General features: G+C 46.4%; 1 protein-coding gene across 4 annotated transcripts in view; it reads right to left on the bottom strand.

Annotated features, from left to right (window-relative positions):
* The window catches only part of FNDC3B (fibronectin type III domain containing 3B), a 269,308-nt gene that overhangs the window by 209,134 nt on the left and 42,024 nt on the right, over positions 1-18,150 (bottom strand). For 3 of the 4 annotated variants that reach the window (XM_064164835.1, XM_064164833.1, XM_064164836.1), the window contains exon 2: positions 12,549-12,687. In XM_064164835.1, the coding sequence (XP_064020905.1) occupies positions 12,549-12,659 (111 nt within the window). In that variant the 5' untranslated portion in view covers positions 12,660-12,687. The remainder of the gene's footprint in view (positions 1-12,548; positions 12,688-18,150) is intronic. The other variant, XM_064164834.1, reaches the window with a different exon arrangement.

The following is an 18,150-nucleotide window of genomic DNA, read 5'->3' on the forward strand; positions in this document are numbered from 1 at the left end:
GAATCATAGAATGATTTAAGTTGGAAGGGAACTCAATGATCACCTAGTTCCAACCCCCTGCCATAGGCAAGGACACCTCCCAACAGAACAGGTCACTCAAGGACTCACCCAACCTGGTCTTGAACATCTCCAGGGAGGCTGTGGATCACAGAATCACAGAATGTTATCATCAATCACATTCTGTGAGTCACAACCTCTCTGGGCAACCTGTGCCAGTGTCTCACCACTCTTACTGGAAAGAACTTCTCATAACATCTGGTGTAGATCTTCCCTCTGCCAGTTTAAACCCATTCCTCCTTATTCTGTCGTTACAAGACCTTATCAATAGTCCCTCCCCAGCCTTCCTGTAGGCCTCCTTCAGAAGCCTGCTACAAGGTCTCCTCAAAGCCTTCTCTTCTCCAGGTTGCAGAGCCCCAACTCCCATAGCCTGTCCTCATAGGAAAGTGTAAAGAGGCTTAAGTCATCTCAAAAAAAACTTACCCACATGTAACAGATCTCAGTAAACAAAATCCACAGACACACACAATCAGTAGCTTCACACAGAAGCAGTAATCAACTATTTATTTAGTAATAAATATAATTAATATATATTTTTAATAATCAAAACATCATCCCAGTCTCCTCCCCATTGCTGAACTTTGCAGATGATGGCAATGCCACAAAGACCAGGAAACACCAAAACACCTCCCAGTCCAGTGTCCATCATACTCATGTTTCTTAGTCTCACTTGTCTATAAGTCTGCCTTGAAAGTTTATGATTTAGATTTCTCTCTTTAATGAAGCTGCCCTGGGAACGTAATATCAACCATCCCACAGCCTCGTTGCTTGTGAAACTTCTACTTAAACACTTCAGGCACACTCTGTTAGAATCATAGAAACAGTCAGGGTTGGAAGGGACCACAAGGGTCATCTACTTCCAACCCCCCCGGCTCCGTAGGGTAGGGAATACCCTACCCTAGGTCAGCCTGCCCACAGCCTCAACCAGCCTGTCCTTAAACACCTCCAGCCATGGGGTCTCAACCACCTCCCTGGGCAACCCATTCCAGGCTCTCACCACTCTCAGGATGAACAACTTCCTCCTAATCTCCACTCTGAACCTCCCCACCTCCAGCTTTGCTCCATTCCCCCCAATCCTGTCACTCCCTGAGAGCCTAAAAAGTCCCTCTCCAGCTTTTTTGTAGCCCCCCTTCAGATACTGGAATGCCACAGGAAGGTCACCTGGGAGCCTCCTCTTCTGCACACTGAGCAGTCCCAATTATTTCAGTCTGTCCTCACAGGAGAGGTGCTGCAGCCCTCTGAGCATCCTCGTGGCCCTGTTAACTTTAGCACTGTTATAAATTCAATCAAGATCTGGATTAGTCCTGGCATAAAATCGAAAAGTTAAGCTTGTGTCCTTTTGTGACAACTCTCTCCAAACCTAGCTCTGGCCTTTGTATTCTGGGACACCTGCATGCACAATTCAGTCATTCACTCTGGAAAGACAGAATCTGAATTAACGTTGTGTTTCTGAATTCTGTAAGCTAAATGCATGTGATAATTATTACCTAGATGACCTTTTGAATTACTGCAGTCCTAGAGGAACCCATTATTCCAGTAACGTTTTTCAGGCACGGGCTGGAAATGAGGGGGAAAAATGACAGAGCAAAGCCAATCTTTTGTCTGTAACAATAATTTCTCAGGGAGCACAAATCAGGGTGGATTTGATCCAGCATATAGAGCACAATAAACGGTTCAGAAAAGATAGGAGTCACAAAGCCATTCCATCCCTGATCTTAGAACAATCAACATTTAAGTGACAGCATTTAAGTGCTCTTTTGCTATGAATAGGCTTGGATTATCCACAACTAGGGAGAGGCATCAGTTCCAAAGCAGCACAGAGCAAAGAACAGTGTCATTCAGATTAAAAGCAACCACCAACAAACCAGAAACACCAACAAAAAGACAAAAGAACAAAATATTTCACTTGTTTGTATTATACATCTAGACCAACACCTCTAAAGTTGGTCATTAACATGTCTAATTAACACAAAGCAGACCTCATAACACACCATGACTCCTAGTCCAGAGTTCCTCAAAATGCCTCAACATGGTATTGGGAACCAAGTGGAGAAGTCGACTGGGAGCTTTTGGAAGATATAATCTTAATTTTGGTTTGTGTTTTTTTTTTTTTTTTATTCAATGTACAACAGTGAAAACCAAACAGTTTCCCTTCAGTGCCTCTAAAACACTGGTGAAGGTTTAATGGGAGACGGAGAGATGTCAAGTTTAACTCTTCTCTAAGCAAGAGATCAACCCTGGAACAGGTTGCCCAGGGAGGTCACAGATGCCCCCTCCCTCGAGATGTTCATGGTCAGGTTAGATAAGGCCTTAAGCAAGCCAGCCCAGTGGAAAGTCTCCCTGCCCATGGAAGGAGAGCTGGAACTAGATGACCCTTAAGGTCCATTTCAACCCAAACCAATCTATGAATAAAGTGCATACCCTAGACTGATGTCTCCTGTATGAAAGCCTGATGAAGGGTAGGAGAGCCCTGCTGAGGGACCTAGACAGGCTGGATGGGTGGGCAAAGGCCAAGAGGATGAGATTTAACAAGGCCAAGTGCAGGGTTCTACACTTTGGTCACAACAACCTCAAACAACACTACAGGCTGGAGACAGAGCAGCTAGGCAGAAAGGGACCTGGGGGTACTGGTAGATAGTAGCTGAAGATGAGCCAGCAGTGTGCCCAGGTGGCCAGGAGAGACAATGGCATCCTGGCCTGGATCAGTGACAGTGTGGCCAGTAGGACAAGGGAGGTTATTCTACCCCTGCACTCAGCACTGGTCAGGCCACACCGTGAGTACTCTGTCCAGTTCTGGGCTCCTCAATTCAAGAGATGTTGAGGTGCTGGAACATGTCCAGAGAAGGGTGACAAAGCTGGTGAGAGGCCTCGAAGACAAACCCTATGAGGAGAGGCTGCGGGAGCTGGGGGTGTGCAGCCTGGAGCAAAGGAGGCCCAGGGCAGACCTCATTGCTGGCTACAACTAGCTGAAGGGAGGTTGTAGCCAGGTGGAGTTGGTGTCTTCTTCCAGGCAACCAGCAACAGAACAAGGGGACACAGCCACGGGAGGTCTGGGCTGGATATTAGGAGGAAGTTATTGCCAGAGAGAGTGATTGTCATTGGAATGGGCTGCCCAGGGAGGCAGTGGAGTTGCCGTCCCTGGAGGTGTTCAAGCAACAAATGGATGAGGCACTTAGTGCCATGGTCTAGCTGATTGGATGGGGCTGGGTGCCAGGTTGGACTGGATGATCTTGGAGGTCTTTTCCAAGCTGATGGTTTCTATGATCTTCTCCCTAAAGCAGGGAGCTGAGGTTAACAGCAGACATACAACTGACCTTGAGAGAGGGATTCCTCTTACCACATGAGGCACGTGTCTACTTCAGCTATCAGAAGGGTATGGTTTACAAATTCCTTTTCAAGGAGTCACAGCAAAAGGTCCATCAGCAGCCCAAGTGTCTGCACTGGCATGCCTGCAGTCGTGCTTTTAAAATAGATCCTTGGGTTTCCACATTAAAAGATTATATCCCAACTAACAGCTGCTGCTTATGATGGTCAAAATGAAGCAGCATTATCCTTGCCCAATTATGCAGGTTGTTAGCACAAATAAATTGTGCCATCGAATTTGTTTCCTGAAGGGCAGCAGCTGTAACAGCTTTGTTCCCTCATCGTCAGCCCATGGGGAGAGGCTGGGACTTCTATAGAGCAGCTTTGATTTAAGTGTTACATTCATGGAAAGACCTTTTATTGGCAGTCCCTGGAGTAAAGATCTCACACACATTTAAAAAAAAAAGCCCTGAGCACTAGCTACTGTCACAACACATGGGATTAAATCAGTTAGAAAGCAAAACTTCCCCATTGTGTGAGACCACATCTGGAATACTCTGTTGAGTTTTGAGCTTACCAGTTTAGGAGAGACAGATCTCTGCTGAACAGAGTCCAACAGAGAGCCACAAGGATGAGGGAGGGACCTGAATATCTCTCCTGTGAAAAAAGACTGAAAGACCTGGGACTGTTTACTCTTTGAAGCTCGAGGAGGCTCTGAGCAACCTGGTCTAGTTGAGGATGTCCCTGTTGACTGCAGTAGAGGCTGGACTAGATGACCCTTGGAGGTTCCTTCCAGACCAAACCATTCTATGAGAAGAGAATCAAGTACTGTACTGTCATTTCCTAAAATGTATGAAAAAGATATTTAAGGTCTAAAGACATCAAAAGATCTTTTTCTCCACTGATGCTCCAATTAATCACCTTTGGAGCAAGAAACTCTTATGGCTGTTGCTGCAGAAAAGCAGCAACAAGGACAAAATGGAAGAGTTAAGTTGTGACTGATGTGGGTCAACAGAGGAGCAAGCGCTGGATGCAAAGGGAGGATGGTGGGCACATGAGCACTTGTACCTGAAGTGGCCTCAGACACAGAAGCAGCAATCAGGATGCTTCTCAAGCACAAACCTTCACTTGCCTGCCACTGCAGCAGTGCAGCCCCAGCCTCTCCTCTCTCATAGAATCATATAATCAGGCAGGTTGGAAGAGACCTCCAAGATCATCCAGTCAACCTAGCACTCATCCCTAGCCAATCAACCAGACCATGGCACTAAGTGCCTCATCCAGGCTTTTCTTGAACACCTCCAGGGACGGTGACTCCATCACTGAGGTTTGCTCCCATTACACACACCACCACCCAACCCCCTCTGCACTGACTCCATACCCCATGTAAGCCTCTGAGAGCTTGCAGTCACAAAGCACTAACAAGCCACAAAGCTGAGGTCAAGCTGCTGAAGCCAGAGCATACTGAGCATTAGATACTGAGCATCTTCCAGCCAAGGCCCCACTATGTGGGGAGGAAGTTGTTCAGCATGAGAGTGGTGAGAACCTGGAAAGGGTTGCCCAGGGAGATGGTTGAGGCCCCATCCTGGAGGTGTTTAAGGCCAGGATGGATGAGGCTGTGGGCAGCCTGACCTAGGGTAGAGTGTCCCTGCCCATGGCAGGGGAGTTGAAAATGGATGACCCTTGTGGTCCCTTCCAAACCTGACTGATTCTATGTCCTGGTTGCCTGGGACAAATAATATTGAGGCACACTGTGACCTCTTTTGTTTACACACACTAAGTATGTCAAACTACTTGAAAAATTTGGTTCTCCCCATGCCCTCCAAAACAACAAAACCATACTCTACAGCCTGGAATGCAGCTTTGCTCCTTCCTTTCCACACAAAGGATGTTCACGAGAACGTTTTGTTTCTGAAGCTTTTTAATTAAAAATCTGAGGAAAGCAATAAAAAAACCTCTAAAGATAACTTCTTTATTTTAATGAAAACAAACAGAGACAATCTGTAACTGCCCTGTGTCTCTCTCAGTATTAGTTATCCCAAGTACACACATCTGAGATATCAACAACAGGAAGGAGCTTGAAAGGCCACTGCGAGCCCACACTGCTGTGCAGCAGCAGCATGAGGGTGCGGTCCAATGTCCAAGGACACTTCAGCTCAGTTTCAGTTCCTTGACCCCTTCACATTCAAGGGTCACAAGCTCCAGCTTTTTGGGAGGAAGGTGTCAGGAGCACAATTTCAAAGGCTTTTTCTTTTCCCTCTGAAGTCTCCATACGGTTGCTGGAGCAGTTTAATCCACTCAGAGCTAAAGCCCAGCCTTACCTGCTGCATCCTCAGCTGAAGCTTGCCATCTCCATAACACACTGTTTCTTCTTGCATTTAACAATGTTATTATGTTCTGAAGTGGCGTTTGCTAAGGCTGATGAATGTTACTGTTGCATAGCTACTGCAAATATTTATAATCACACACACACCCCCCCAATTTGGCAGTAATTGCTCTCTGTCCAGACAGAGTTTTCATGATGAGCCAAACACGTGTCACTTGCGTCCTCCTCAGTCCTAACTATTCAGCTCTCATGACTCCTGGGAGAAGGGGGAAGAGACCAACACATCTCCCAGCAAAGGCTAGTCTAGCACAGGCCTAAAGCTCAGTTCAGGAATACAAAGATACATTATGTTTGGAGCTAATCTCATACAAAGACAGAAAACCTGCTCTGATTAGGACCAAGGCCACGTGCTGTTACCTGGTTTGGACAATATCTATTTACTTACAAAAGTGCCTAGACTCAAGAAAATCCACATCCAGAACAGGCCATTGTCTCCTGACTGCTTTGCTGCAGATACCCTGGGAGCACAGCTGCAGCAGCAAGCAGGAAGATATTACCTGCATCCATGTGACACAACACAACTCAATCCTTGCTTTTAACCATTCCCACTTTATGAGAACCTTTTCCTTGCTAAGGTCAAACAGCCTCTTGCACTGCTTTGGCTTACTAAAATCCCCCCTTAGGTGTTTTCCAATGTGGCAAAATTTCCCTTCCCTGTTTATACACACTTCAACTACTCAAAAGGTTTCTCATAAATGCTTTAAATTACTTAAATCTGCCATATTTACTATTTCTGCAGTGCATAATGTTTGTAATATACGTCACCTTTTGAGAAAAAGGCACCTACAAACCAGACCAAAAAATATAATGAAAATTCCAACCCCCAGAATATTCACCTGGGTCCATTCTCTATTCTACTTTAAAAGACTGTGCTCCAGATTCTAATAAATTTCTAGATCCTGATAAGTTTCTAGACTCTGCCCAATTTCATAGAATCACAGAATTAAGCAGGTTGGAAGAGATCTCCAAGATCACCCAGTCCAACCTAGCACCCAGCCCTGGCCAATCAACCAGACCATGGCACTAAGTGCCTCAGTCAGGCTTTCCTTGAACACCTCCAGGGACGGAGACTTCACCACCTCCCTGGGCAGCCCATTCCAATGCCAATCACTCTCTTTGCCAACAACTTCCTCCTAACATCCAGCCTAGACCTCCCCTGGCACAGCTTGAGACTGTGTCCTCTTCTTCTGTTGCTGCTTGCCTAGTAGAAGAGACCAACCCCACCTGGCTACAGCCTCCCTTCAGGTAGCTGTAGCCAGCAATGAGGTCTGCCCTGAGCCTCCTCTTCTCCAGGCCAAACAACTCCAGCTCCCTCAGCCTCTCCTCATAGGCTTTGTGTTCCAGGCCTCTCACCAGCTTTGTCACCCTTCTCTGGATATATCCCAGTATCTCAACATCTCTCTTGAACTGAGGGGCTCAGAACTGGACACAGTACTAAAGATGTGGCCTGACCAGTCTTGAGCACAGGGGCAGAATAACCTCCCTTGTCCTACCAGCCACACTATTCCTGATGCATCTCCCTCCAGCAAAAAGAGCCAGAGACCACACCATTCTTTGGGCAATATTCTTTCCAGACATGCATCCCTCCTCAGCCACATGGGAGCAGGTAGTGTTTATCTACTATCAGCCTCTCTTCAGCATGAGAAACCAAGGAACAAGCTACACATCACCCAATAAACACTGGCTTTTAACAGTTACTAATTTGCCAATAGCATTCTGGGTTTAAATACCCTCTTTCCATAGGACAGACCAATGGAGGCACAAAGATATTCTGTCACTCTCCAGTGAGTGCTATGGATAGCGAAGCCCGCAAGTGACAGATCCTAAACCCACTCATTTATCACACAAACTCCACACAAGCAGTAAAAAAACCCAAACAAACACCAAAGAGAGACACTATAGCTGGGGAACAAATTGCTCTGACAGGCAAGAAATGTCACGATTCATGAAGTTCTGGCAAATTCTGTGTTTCACTGGATTCACAAAGAAACAACTTTGTGAGAACAGCCTCAGGAGCTTGGCCACCAACATCCCGTGGTTAAAATGTCTTCTGAAAAGTGCATTCCAGGGACTTCCTAGACAGCAAACACCACCCATGGGTTAACTTTGCTCATGCTACTCATCTGCCATCTCTTCTAGTCTAAATGACTACCGAACCTGCTTTGAAAGTGAAGACATTTAAAAAGAAGCAAATGTCATCATCCTTCACCCAATGGCAAATTTTCATGCACTGATGCTTCTTCAGGTAGCAGTTATAAACCTTTTTTCTTCTTGAAACAAGCCTCCCATGTCCAAGTACCCTCCTTCTTCCCTGGAATGACATTTCTGGAAGTATGTACACGCACACACAAAAAAAAATCCCAGGGAGTATGAATCACAAAATGTTAGAGACTGGAAGGGACCTTGAAAGATCATCCAGTGCAAACCCCCTGCCAGAGCAGGATCGTCCATGTGTCCTATTTGCCTAACATGAAGAGATGTTCAACCAGCAGAAGACTTCATTTCCAGTGGGTAGCAAAACAAACAGTCCTTCCTTAGCATATGAAGTGCCCACACCCAGAGCCAAGCAGTACCAGGAGTGCTCTCAATCACCCATGCCCTGGGACAGTGAAGTCCACAGTCATAACCAGCACTTCAAAAAGCACTTTAAGCTTCCTCAAGCATGCCCAAGACTTGCTCATTTCTTTGTCACTTTTAGTATGGAAGAACTAACTGTACATTTTGGCACAGCTTCTCAGGTACAGAACAAAACTCAGCTAAACGCTTCCAAGCTCTTCCAAGGTGGACAGACTTCTTGTGCTACCCAAAAGCACCACAGCTTGTTCCTCATTCAGATGTACTCTCCTCTCCCCTATTCAAAGTGTGTGACCCGAAAAGACAAGAACAGGCACACACAGCACTACCTGCAGTGCCTGGGCTCAAGCCAAATTGTGCAAAAAAACCCACCAGGGTTCAGTAAACACACCTTTACAAAAAGCAGGCAAGCAGAAAACCTGCTACATCACTGCAGGTGCAGAGAGTGAACCCAGCCAAAATAAAACCTCCCAAACTAAAATCATTCAGCACTCTAAACAGCCATGCTGTGGCACAGCTGGCTGCTCCTCCACTTCATGCTGCAAGCTTTTGAGAGCTTGCAGTGGAGTACCTACAGGAAACCATTGAAATTCTTGGACCAAAAGGTTAATTATTGCTCCTTGAATCCCCACAGGAGTTACAAGTGGATTAGAAGCAGAAACAGGGTAAGCAGCAGCTCTGGAAAGGGCATGAAAGCATTAAATACAGTCAGCAGCACTGGAAATTAAGTGTGGGAAACTTTAAAGAAGAAAAAAAACAACAACCCAAAAGCCAGTGCTAGAAATGCCATTTTGGGTAGCCTAGAGGAGAGATTATTATCAAGCAGGCAGAGACATTTCTAGCTCTGCCCTGTACAGCTACAGCACTTCTCCCCAGGAAGATAAAACAATTGAACATTCCTCTGGAATTGTCTTACAGCACAATTGTCTGTTTGCAATTGTTTGTCTGTTTGCTGGCAGAACTGATTTTTGCACGGCTCCCCATCTGGCTGCTAGGAGAGTTAAGGTATTTTACCAGCTCCAGACTGCTCTCTCCTACACGCACAAGAAAGGATCTTGCAAGATCAGCCTCCTCTCTGAAGCACAGCATTGCCAAGTACAGGCTACGGCTCAGGCGCCACATGCGAGGATGAGGAAGTGCAAGTGTAGCCAGAGCAGCTCATTAGAAGAGCACTGATCTGTGTGCAGGCCTTGCTGCAGTCTGGACACCTCCACATGCCTTGTCTCCCACCAGCTCAGTTGTAGTGTTTTCCTCCTGCGAGCTTCTCCTCAAGGCTGGAATTACAGCCTGTGAAAGCACATGTCCTTATAAAACTAGCACCTATTTATGGACCAATATAAACCATCTTTGAGGCAGTCATTCTTACCTGAATCTCATCTGAAGGCTGTTCCAGCCTCACAAGTAACTCAGACCAATCTCTTTCAACAACTCTTAACTTTTACTTTTACACCGGACACAAATCACATTAAGAACAATTAGGGTGGTCCATGTGCTGCTCCTGTATATAGAGATCTAACAACTATCCCAGTGTCATTCCATCTTAGAACTGTACTTTTAAAACACAATGGCATCAACTAAAGCTTCAGGAATAGGATGAAAATGATAAATCACAGAATGGCTTAGGCTGGAAGGTACCCCAGAAGGTACCTGCCATGGGCAGGGATGCGTCTCAACTAGACTTAGTTGTTCAAGGCTGCGTTCAACACAACCTCAAACATCCCCAGGAAGAAGGCATCCACAGCCTCCTTAGGCAGCCTATTCCAGAGTCTCACCAGCCTCATGTTGAAGAATTTCTTCTTAAGATCCAGTCTAAACCTACTCTCAGTTTCAGACCATGCCCCCTTGTACTACTGCTAGACACCCTTATGAATAGGCTCTCTCCATCCTTCCTGTAGGATGCCTTCAGGTATTGGAAGGCAGATATAAGCTTCCCCTAGAGACTTCTCTTCCCTAGACTGAACAGCCCCAGCTAGCTCAGCCTATCCTCAGAGCGGAGGCGTTACAGCCCTTGGATCACCTTTGTGGCCCTCCTTTGGACTCCAACAGCTCTGTGCCCTCCCTATGATGGGGACAGTAGAACTAGGTGTGGTACATGATGCACAAAGGCAGCTAAGCTTTGTGACATGAGGGCACACACAGACTAGAGGCCAAAGAAAAGTGCTTTAAGAGATAAGGTGATGAGGTCCACAAACATCACTCACTAAAGCAACCTGGCCTAGAATCATTCAACTGAGTCATATTTGCACAGCAAAGGCAAGAAGGCACTTCCAGTCATTCTTTTTACTCCAGAACATTAGATGAGAAGCTCATTTAAGGCAGTGGAAGCATGTGCCAGGTAAGGTTGCTGATTCATCACTGATGGGGAAATTCTGAGATTAACTTAGAGCCCTGTCTCAAAGGAAGGCTCAGAACACTTCATTTATTCTTTCTGTAATACCAAAGGACCCAATGGGCAGTCTAACCCAAGAAATGGTTTCCAGAAAGGAGGAAATCATGCTTAAGAAAAAATTACCTTATCCACTATCAGTAAGATTGTACCTTCACTTAAGTATATGAATATTGGATTTGGTAAATAGGGCAATTAAAAGCTCTCCTGGCTATTATTTTTTCAAGCTGAAGTACACTGTGCAGAAATTACTTAGCAAAAATAGGTACATAATCACAGTAATAAAAAATCTGTGTTGTACTAAAGACCCAAGTAAGCAGAAAGACTTAGAAACTTACAAGGGAAGTAGAAATTATTCCTCCTCTCAAGGTCAGTGTAGCTCAAAACACAGCTTGGAGGGAGGAACATATGATCACGGGAATGAGAACTAACAGAATGACATCTTATATTGATTCATGAAGCTGGTTTCTTCTACCTTAGCTAAAATACTTGGGTGAAATGGCTCAAATCAGGTGGGAATCAAACTGAGTAGCACAGAACAATTTCTATGGCAGATGTCCTGCAAAGACAAACATTAATCTAAGATGACAGGTTTGGGAACCTCTCGCCCATCAGCTTGAACCTCCTGGCTGTATCCTGACATGAAGGCATCACTAGAGTCTTACAATCATTACACCTATTCTGTTAGGGAATATGTCCTAGGAAAGTATGAAGGCAACTGTAAACTTGCCTTCCTTTAAAAGCCCCCACAAAAGGCACTTCTGCTTCTTCCCATGCAGAACAGGGAAACACAGGACTTCAGGAAGCAATGCACTTAGGTAAGCAAAGAATGGCAGACAGGACCCTTCAATTCCCCATTCCTTTACAACCTCATCACAGATACTAGCAAGATGTCAGGGTAAGAGCTGGCACAAGTAAATCTTGACACTAACCTTCTGCTAAGCCCTCACACATGAAGCATTTTAGCTGTCAGAGCAATCCTGTTGCTTTAACTTCAATGAACACATGTGTAAATAATCACAAAAAATTTAGTGGGACACTTAAAGCATTGCTTTTAATGCCTTTCCAGTTCAAGGGAAGATTTCTGCCTTACAGGAAATGTCTGTCCTCCCTAATGCTAGTGAAAACTTCCTTCAAAACCCCTGGTTTGAGGCTAAGTGGAATATTTTAGTGAGATAAATTAGATCATTAGCTGTGAAAAGTGAAGTCTGTATCACCCATTGGTTCTGCTGAAGGACATAAAAACAAGAAACATAAACCAAGTCAGTCAGTCGCTGTCTGGCTGCTGCCTGCTTCACTAATTCCTTTGCCTGGGCCTGTGTAACTCTATTCTGCTTCTAATTCCTTATCTGCCTTCCTGCACTTCACCCCCTGATATAATCATAGAATCAACCAGGTTGTAAGAGACCTCCAAGATCATCCAGTCCAACCTATCCCCCAGCCCTATCCAGTCAACTAGACCATGGCACTAAGTGCCTCATCCAGGCTTTTCTTGAACACCTCCAGGGATGGTGCCTCCACCACCTCCCTGGGTAGCCCATTCCAATAAGACTTCTGATATAAGGGTGGGGGTGGAAAAGGAGGGGAGTTGGTTTGACAGCCTTCCAGGGCAGTTCTGCATTTCTGTATTACTTTTAACTTGTATATAGTTGTAAATATCTATATACATTGTGTACATATGCTTGTAAACTGTGTCACAGTGTAAATACAGCTTCATTCCTTAGCTTTCAGCCAGCTGACTTAGTCTGGTGTATTCATGGTGGGGAGGTGGGAAATCTCCCAAGCTACCCCACTGGCCCAGAAGTGTTTGATTTAAAGCAGCCACTGTGTGCCAGGCTGACTGACCTGCTGTGATCCATCACCATTGACGATGTGAGGCATCATGGCTACCTCCCCGTTGAGCAGCGGCGGCAGCTCCAGCGGGATTTGGTCGGTCATCATCATTGTGACGTACATTCATGGAGAATTTTCCTCAACGGGCTTCCTGCAAAACAAGCATCGGTTAAAGACCCTGGAAAACACACCTGAAGGTCACCAGTATCCACAGGGATTCTGCCATTGAGGTAATAACCTGAACAGGAGACCTGCTTCTGTAACGGGATGCATGTGGGAACCTGAGGCACTGAGCTGAGGTTGTAGCTACTAGATTGAGAGATGAGATCTCTTTTCAGTGGTGCCCAGTGCTAGGACATGGAACAATAGGTACAAGAGGTTCCACTTCAACACAAGGAGACACTTCTTTACATTGAGGGTGACACTGGAATAGGCTGCCAGGAGAAGCTGTAGAGTCTCCTTTTCTGAAGATTTACAAAACTCACCTAGAGGCATTCCTTTGTGACCTTCTCTAGGTGACCCCCCCTTCGGCAGGTGGGTTGCACTCCATGATCCCCACTAGGGGACCCTTTCCAACCCCTAGCATTCTGTGATGAGCAAGGAAAATCACACTTCCATACAAGACTTCCAAAACCCGACTAGACAGATTTCCACTCTTTCCCAGGATCACACTCCCCCAGCACTGAACACATCACTGAAATAGGCAAGTTGCAAGACGCTTTGAGGGAGATTTGCTCTGCTCCTAAAAATCAGCATCCTGTTCGCTACCACACAAAGCTGTTGGGAATACATCATTCACATGGTCAAAATGCTACCTCAGTTTCACTCAGTAGCCACAGTTCAAAGCCAAACACTTCTAGGGCCTTGTAAACTGTTATAGGTGAACTGCCACCTATAACACCAAGAACAGGCACCTAACTTCCACTTAATCATGATCCAAACGATTACACTTTCTGCTACAGCAGGAGGGACAGCACATCCCCACACTCTGAACACTTTCTGCTATACCAAGGGCAACAGAGGATGATCTGACTGCAGGATTTGTGAAGAATCACATAGCACTTTAGGACCCTTCTGAGAAGCAAACTGATGCGATAAGTAAGCACCACTAAAACCATGGGGAAACTGCTTTGTAAAAACAAGTCTTAATTCATCATTAGTGTTCCATCACACTGTTTTATTGGGGAATAACCCAGTCCTTTGGTGAGTAAGATTGAAGACCCAATCACATAGCTTATCTAGACTTAGAATCATAAAATGGTTTAGGTTGGAAGAGACCTCAAAAATCATCCAGTTCCAACCCCCCACCATAGGCAGGGACACCTCCCACTCGGACAGGTCACCCAGGGCCTCATCCAGCCTGGCATTGAACACCTCCAGGGAGAGAGAATCATAGAATCATAGAATCATAGAATCAACCAGGTTGGAAGAGACCTCAAAGATCATCCAGTCCAACCTATCACCCAGCCCTAGCCAGTCAACCAGACCATGGCACTGAGTGCCTCATCCAGTCTTTTCTTGAAGACCCCCAGGGACGGTGCCTCCACCACCTCCCTGGGCAGCCCATTCCAATGGGAAATCACTCTCTCTGTGAAAAACTTCTTCCTAACATCCAGCCTATACCTACCCTGGCACAACTTGAGACTGTGTCCCCTTGTTCTATTGCTGGTTACCTGGGAGAAGAGGCCAACCCCCACCTGGCTACAATGTCCCTTCAGGTAGTTGTAGACAGTAATAAGATCACCCCTGAGCCTCCTCTTCTCCAGGCTAAACAGGCCCAGTTCTCTCAACCTCTCCTCATAGGATTTGTGTTCCAGGCCCCTCACCAGCTTCGTTGCCCTTCTCTGGACATGTTCCAGTACCTCAACATCTTTCTTGAATTGAGGGGCCCAGAACTGGACACAGTACTCAAGGTGTGGCCTGACCAGTGCTGAGTACAGGGGAAGAATAACCTCCCTTGTCCTACTGGCCACACTGTTCCTGATGCAGGCCAGGATGCCATTGGCTCTCTTGGCCACCTGGGCACACTGCTGGCTCATCTTCAGCTTACTATCTATCAGTACCCCCAGGTCCCTTTCCTCCTGGCTGCTCTCCAGCCACTCAGTCCCCAGCCTATAGCGCTGCTTGGGGTTATTGTGGCCAAAGTGCAGAACCCTGCACTTGGCCTTGTTAAATCTCATCTCATTGGCCTCTGCCCACCCATCCAGCCTGTCCAGGTCCCTCTGCAGGGCTCTCCTACCTTCCAACAGATCAACACCTGCTCCTAGCTTGGTGTCATCTGCAAACTTACTGATGCTGGACTCAATGCCCTCGTCCAGATCATCAATAAAGATATTGAACAGGACTGGGCCCAGCACTGATCCTTGGGGAACACCACTTGTGACTGGCTGCCAACTGGACGTGGCACCATTCACCACCACTCTCTGAGCTCTGCCATCCAGCCAGTTCTTGATCCAGCACAGAGTGAATCTGTCCAAACCATGAGCTGCCAGCTTGGCTAGGAGCTTCTTGTGGCAGACAGTGTCAAAGGCTTTGCTGAAGTCCAAGTAGACTACATCCACAGCCTTCCCCACATTCACCAGGCGGGTAACCTGATCATAAAAGGAGATCAGGTTGGTGAGGCAGGACCTGCCCTTCCTAAACCCATGCTGGCTGGGCCTGATCCCTTGGCTATCCTGTAGGTGCTTTGTGATGGCACCCAAGATGACCTGTTCCATGACCTTGCCTGGCACTGAGGTCAGGCTCACAGGTCTGTAGTTTTCTGGCTCCTCCTTACGACCCTTCTTGTGTATGGGAATCACATTGGCCAGCTTCCAGTCTTCAGGGACCTCTCCAGTGAGCCAGGACTGCTGATAAATGATGGAGAGTGGCTTGGCCAGCTCAGCTGCCAGCTCTCTCAGCACCCTAGGGTGGATCCCATCCGGTCCCATGGACTTGTGAGGATCCAAGTGACTTAGCAGATCCCTTACTGCTTCCTCATGGATTAGAGGGGGACTGTACTGGTCCCTGACTCCATCCACCACTTCAGGAGTCCAGCTGTCCTGGAGACAACCTGTCCCACTAGTGAAGATTGAGGCAAAGAAGGTGTTAAGCACCACAACCTCCCTTGGCAATCTGTGGCAGTGTCTCACCACCCTCACTGTAAAGACATTCTTCCTGATATCTAGTTTAAATCTCTCCTTTGCCAGTTTAAACCCATTCCTCCTCATCCTGTCATTAGAAGACCTTGTAAATAGTCCCTCCCCAGCTCTCCTGTAGGCCCCCTTCAGATATTGGAAGGCTACTAGAAAGGTCTCCTCAAAGCCTTCTCTTCTCCAGGCTGCAGAGCGCCAACTCTTGTAGCCTGTCCTCATAGCAAGAAATGCAAGTCAGCAAAACAATAAGCTATGACTTAGGTGACTGGCAACAGCCAGGCAATCAACTGGCACAAGAGCAGGGCACAGAGGGGATTACTGAGCGAAGAGCAACAAGAGGTGGCAAGGAAAAGGGTGGGGAAGCTGGTGTTTGCTTGGAGCACTGGACTACAGAGCCATAAACAGTTTAGTTCATCTGCCTCAGAAGAAACAAAAGGCTGAGCCAAGCTCACCAAGACCAGAGCACGCAGTCGTAGAAATGCTGCATGCTGCAAACCCAACACCCTTGTAGCTGCTCTGCCCCTAGGTTCTGCTAGGCTTTATATTTTTTTATGAAATTGGTTAAACAACTCAAAGGGTAGGTTAGTTGAAGCGGTTAGTTGAAGCACACTCTCCTTATAAGCCTCTTACAAAGCCTGCTGCAAGCCCATCACCCGCAGAGTAACCCAGCAATCAGAAACATCAGTTTGAACTGGAGGTAGTCCCCCAGCTCCTGAAGAGGACCATTTGTGTAATTTAAAAGTGATGGTGGTGTCCACACAGACTGAATCACCTCAGTCCTCTCATTCTTAGCATACAGGCCCTCTTCACATCTAGGTAGTACCAAAGGAGTAAAAGTGCATTTGTTCTTTAGATGATACGCAAACTTAGCTCTGTCACCTCCAGCCACACATCTCAAGACCAACGTTTTAATTGAACTCAATACCAAATTTAGCACAGCTCTCACAGTTCTTTCCAATGTTCCTATCTGTGTGAAACCAGCACTTTTCTAATCATCACTTCACTGAGATATAAACAGCAGCCATCTATTTTCATCCACCTTTAAATGAAATCCTTCCTTCTATTTGAGACTCACTTATGGGACAGAAGTTGTGAAAAAGCTTGAGACACGGTTGTCAGGAGAATGGTACAATCACGGCGAGGTTTCAAGTCCACCTCCTGCCTGCATCAAGTGATTTGTCCCAGAATCTGGCAATGTTTTAGTCCTGCTGTCACCACGACTCTGAATAATCTGCCCTGCCGTGCTAAGGAATAAGGACACTTGCCAAACACGCCTGTAGCCCACAGGATCAAGCTCTCTGATCTGGCACCGATCTATCAGTGACCAAAGCCTCCCTGGCTTAGTCTCTCAAAGCTCCGACCTAGTCATTACACAGGCTACAGAAATCTATCCAACAGTCCGGAAGCTTTGCTCAACACCTTTTCCCCATGAAGTTTTGCAATAGTTGGAATTTCTTCCAAAACCTTTTGCTTCAGGTTACTTCATAGTCTCAGGTTTTAACTTTGAGAAAGATCCAAGTCTACCACCAATGTTCACAGGTGCTGGATGGAGGGGAAGGAATGGAGCAGCGTGATTAGAGGAAGAAGAGAACATTGAGGTTTTAAACCATTTCTGAAATGCTTGAGATTAAGAAAAGGACTTTAAGAGCCTAATACTGAACACCAGTGAGAACTGGTGGAGTGGAGTAAGCAGCTGCCAATGGAAACAGGCTGACTTTGTCAGTAGTCAGTTGTACCTTGATTTACTTCGGTCATACATGTAGTTATTTATCTATAGTTTGTGTGTGTGCGCACACAAATAAAGATTAAAGACAATGTTCACAGGAACTATTTAACTCCATGTAAAACAGCACCACCCCTCCTCCAAACAAATGACATGTTCATCCACTCCAAAAGAAGCCAGAGACTTGTGGTCAATGGAAGAGTCTAGTGGGGGGTCTGTATCTAGTGGAGTCCCTCAGGGGTTGGTATGGGACTAGTACTACTCAATATATTGGATGACCTGGATTAGGGCACAGAGGGCACTGTCAGCAAGTTTGCCATGACACAAAACTGGGAGGAGTGACTGATGCACCATAAGGCTGGGCTGCCACACAGCCAGACCTGGACAGGCTGGAAAGCTGAGCAGGGAGAAGTCAAATGAAACACAGGCGTACAGTCTTGCATCTGGGAAAGAACAACCCCATGGACCAGCACAGGTTGGAGAGCAGCTCTAGGGAAAAGGATCTGGGGGTCTGGAAAAGGATGACAATGAGCCAAGCAATGTGTCCTTGTGGCCAAGGCAGCCAGTGATATCCTGAGGAGTATCAGAAGGGTTGTGGTCAAGAGAGATTCTCCTCCTCTATACTCCACCCTGGTGATGCTGCAGTTCTGGACCTCTCGGCTCAGAAGGGATCTCAGGGAACTGCTTAAAAGACTCCAGCACAAAGCCACAAAGATTATGAAGGGAGTAGAACACCTCCCTTACGATGAAAAGGCTA

The sequence above is a fragment of the Pogoniulus pusillus genome, chromosome 26 (genome assembly GCF_015220805.1).
Source record: "Pogoniulus pusillus isolate bPogPus1 chromosome 26, bPogPus1.pri, whole genome shotgun sequence".
Taxonomy (NCBI): domain Eukaryota; kingdom Metazoa; phylum Chordata; class Aves; order Piciformes; family Lybiidae; genus Pogoniulus; species Pogoniulus pusillus.